This window comes from Pundamilia nyererei, unplaced genomic scaffold, assembly GCF_000239375.1.
Source record: "Pundamilia nyererei isolate P.nyererei 1_Seehausen unplaced genomic scaffold, PunNye1.0 scaffold00152, whole genome shotgun sequence".
Lineage (NCBI taxonomy): Eukaryota > Metazoa > Chordata > Actinopteri > Cichliformes > Cichlidae > Pundamilia > Pundamilia nyererei.
In genome coordinates, this window is record NW_005187553.1 from 1,176,984 (window position 1) to 1,180,741 (window position 3,758).

General features: G+C 39.5%; 3 protein-coding genes across 5 annotated transcripts in view; 1 reads left to right on the plus strand and 2 right to left on the minus strand.

Annotated features, from left to right (window-relative positions):
* LOC106456382 (tubulin alpha-1C chain-like) overlaps positions 1–1,619 on the minus strand; it is a 2,435-nt gene extending 816 nt beyond the window's left edge. The window contains exons 1-4 of the mRNA XM_013913802.1: positions 1,474–1,619; positions 668–890; positions 440–588; positions 5–356 (exon numbers count right to left, since the gene is read on the minus strand). Coding sequence (XP_013769256.1) covers positions 5–356; positions 440–588; positions 668–890; positions 1,474–1,476 — 727 coding nt within the window. The 5' untranslated portion in view covers positions 1,477–1,619. The remainder of the gene's footprint in view (positions 1–4; positions 357–439; positions 589–667; positions 891–1,473) is intronic.
* A 722-nt stretch (positions 1,620–2,341) lies between these two features.
* Positions 2,342–3,758, plus strand: part of LOC102207909 (rhomboid-related protein 4) — a 9,257-nt gene continuing 7,840 nt past the window's right edge. The window contains exon 1 of one of the 3 annotated variants that reach the window (XM_005745015.1): positions 2,342–2,392. Coding sequence is in view for 1 of the 3 variants with exons in the window: in XM_013913811.1 (XP_013769265.1) it covers positions 2,455–2,463 (9 nt within the window). In the remaining 2 variants the exon portion in view is untranslated. Of the gene's footprint in view, positions 2,464–2,493; positions 2,529–3,758 lie in introns of those variants that run through there. The other 2 variants (XM_013913811.1, XM_005745016.1) reach the window with 2 other exon arrangements.
* LOC102193505 (tubulin alpha-1C chain-like) overlaps positions 3,306–3,758 on the minus strand; it is a 2,701-nt gene continuing 2,248 nt past the window's right edge. The window contains exon 5 of the mRNA XM_013913799.1: positions 3,306–3,325. Within this exon, the coding sequence (XP_013769253.1) occupies positions 3,306–3,325 (20 nt within the window). The remainder of the gene's footprint in view (positions 3,326–3,758) is intronic.

A 3,758-nucleotide genomic window follows, 5' to 3' on the forward strand; every position in this document is an offset into this window, starting at 1 on the left:
AAGCGGAGCGAAGCAGTGATGGAGGACACAATCTGGCTGATCAACCTGTTCAGGTTGGTGTAGGAAGGACGCTCGATATCGAGGTTCCTACGGCAGATGTCATAGATTGCCTCGTTATCTACCATGAAGGCACAGTCAGAGTGCTCTAGGGTGGTGTGGGTGGTCAGGATGGCGTTGTAGGGCTCAACCACAGCAGTGGACACTTGGGGAGCTGGGTAGATGGAAAACTCCAGCTTTGACTTCTTGCCGTAGTCGACAGAAAGGCGCTCCATCAGCAGGGAGGTGAAACCAGAGCCGGTCCCACCGCCAAAGCTGTGGAACACCAGGAAGCCCTGAAGACCAGTGCACTGGTCAGCCTGAGGATGGAGAGGGAAAGACAAAGTTCATGCGATACAGTTATCTAGTTTACTTTGTCGATAATGGCTCTGAATTTACCCACCAGTTTGCGAACCCTGTCCAGAACAAGATCAATGATCTCTTTTCCAATGGTATAGTGTCCACGGGCATAATTGTTAGCTGCATCCTCCTTGCCAGTGATCAACTGCTCAGGGTGGAACAGCTGGCGATACGTCCCAGTCCGCACCTCATCTAAGGAAACAGACAGACAGTTATTTAAACTGACTCACATACTGCACTGCTACATTTAGCCAATGGTAACAACGCTTACCGATCACAGTGGGTTCAAGGTCCACGAAAACAGCTCTAGGGACATGCTTTCCAGCTCCAGTCTCACTGAAAAATGTGTTGAAGGAATCATCTCCTCCGCCAATGGTCTTGTCACTGGGCATTTGACCGTCTGGCTGAATGCCATGTTCCAAGCAGTAAAGCTCCCAGCAGGCATTCCCAATCTGGACACCAGCCTGTCCAACGTGGATGGAGATGCATTCACGCTGTGGGAAGAAAGACAGGTCACTTAGATGTTCACACTTTTTTCACTACAGATGATGGGTACCAAAAACCTTATCATTTTCCCCCCCTCCCGACCTGTTCACCATTTATCCAGGTCAAAAACCTAAAACCTAAACTAAAGAGCAAGTTAATTCAAAAGGTGTCTTAGAGAAGATAGCTACCCAACAACTGAGCACTAAGAGCTTTTACAGTCCAGTGGGACGCTAGGCCAGATGTTGTCACTGACTGGATATAAACCACACCTCTCCGGTGCACAAAAGGCCGAACGGAAAGCGGGGAGGAATGGGTTGTCACAACCACCAAAAATGCGCCATGTCATCTCCCCACGCCCCAAATCACAGTTATACCCTCCAATCTTACTGATACCTAAAATTATGCGACCTGTCTGATTATCAAAGAGTAAAACGTAGTTCCGTATACTGCCTTCCATGTTCCCGTTTTTAATTTTCGGTTTAAGGCAACGCTTCCTCCCTCGTTCCTTAGAACAGCAGATTAAAAATTGCGCACCGACATATCATCAATAACCAACTGCCAACATTTAGCAGAGGTTTTTAAATGTCTTACCATTTTGTTCGTTGGTCCTTAGAGTAAAGAATAGGAAGAAAAACTCGACAACAAATCCTCCAAACCAACCGTTAGGAGCCGATGTAAGAGGAAATAATGACGCAGACAGCGCTTTCGCGCCTGGCTTGCGGAGGGGACCGAACCATTTCTTCTAAATTAGGAGGTGCGCGGATTACAATATGCTTAATTTTATCCAAAAACAAAAAAAACTCATCACTAGATTAATCAAAAATAAAGCAAAATGCGTCTTCTATTAATTATATAATAAAAAAATGTAAATTTTAAACGTACAGATATCTTTAATGGCTCCCTAATTTCTAGACCCTTAGATTCGCCCTGACTTCCTCGGACCGCATTTCTAGAATCATTTTACGTATCGCCTCCTGGCGGTTTGGATGATAAATGTAACTCATGTATAACTTTTAACAATTTGAGTACAACCAAGTAATTAAAAATTTAATACAGTATTAGTACAATAAAACTGAATTTAAAAATGTGTTTCTTTCTGTGTCTTCATAGCTCTGCCTTCAATTACATACGTGAAAAGATGAAACAGCCAAACAGGTCACACTGCGAAAAGAAATCGATCAAGACTATTGTTCTATGCAAAAATACAAAGGTGTATCCCACCAAGCAATCCCTTTGTATAAATTGATGTGTTTTTGTTTTCTTTCTCTTTTTGTACGTATTTATTTTCTTCATAAAAACACAGTATACTCGCTGCTTCACATTTACTCACATTTCCCTTTATATTATTATGTCTATATTATTGTGTTGTCGTTCAATGATCACGTTGTTTACAGAAAGGTTTTTTTTAAGCCAACAATACGAAGTTCAAAATTATGAAAACAAAACAAAACAAGAACTTCCCATCTATATGCCGCTGTTCCTATAAGCAACAGATGCTCCGGCAGTCCGGGTAATGATCGTTGGCGGCAGGAAAGCTATACAGTTTGTAGAGTGTAGAAAACTGCGAGCTAAATGAAACAGGTTTGTGTTTGTGAGACGAGAAAGCTGATCCTAGGTAGGATTCCTGAATAATTGACGGAGAAACGGTGAGCTACACCTGGCGCACGTGTTTACAATCGATGCCAGAAACCGTTGAGACAGAGCGGGAGGTTAAACCTCTTCCGCTGAAGCCTCTGAACATGTTTGGCAGGCAGTGCCTGCTTGTAGTTACGATTATTAAGTAATTTCTACTTACAACCACTTAAAGTATTTATTTGTTTACTCATCTTTTTAAAATAAATGTAATTTAATTGATCACTTGACCTATTTACTAGGTATATCTTTTTGGGGCAATATTGCCCAGAAATATTACTTTTAAAAAGTAAATTGAACCAAAGAATCCGTCCATCACTACTAAAAGATGGTATAATGAAAACTTAAAATAATATTAATATCTCCGTTGGGTGGCGGTAACTATTTCCCAAATCATTGTCCTTTAATTTAATAATAAATTAGTGTACCAGTGACTGTATAAAGCACACAGCCTTAAATATATTTTATATTTAATACTGTAAGCATGTGATTAATTCTGTTTTGTAGTTTCTAAGTGTGACCACTGTGGGGAATCAGCATGGGTGTTTGATAACAATATACAAACATGGAAGGAGGTAAGAATTTTGACTGGTATTTAAACGTTCTGCCAACTTATTTTTAAACAAGATAACAGCGGCAGTATCGACAAAACACACTTCAGTTTTCTAAAGTAAATATTTTTTAGATGAAATAATATAATTGTTTTATATGCTGACTGTGCATGTATGTTTAAGATGTATTTTATTTTCCATTTTTCTGTGGTGGCCGTTCGGGACAGAACTAAAAAAACATTACGACACATCAGCATATACTGCCGGATGCACACCATTGATTCCCAAATTAGTTTTTTCTGAAATATTATAGACTTTCCACACTAGGCCCCAAACACATAATTAGATGAAACCAGATTAAATTTTACAGCCCCAAGCAACTGCTGTTTTATGTATTTAAATATTTAAGGTGTAAAGCTTTAAAACTGTTCTTAACAGTTTTTGAGTATTAGTGTTTAAAAAAAATTAATGCACTGACACCTTGTCTTTAAACAGCTCATGTACTCTTTATTAAGAAGCACCTTAATAAAAGAAAGTGCTGATATTGAAAGAACAGAACTACAAAACAAAGTGGTCATGTCTCCATGTTACACTCTCACATAGCATTAAAACACCACATTTATTTAAAGTTGAAAATTATATACAGGAATGTGTAACAAGATTTAGTAGAACAATGTAACAGTGCTTCTGAGC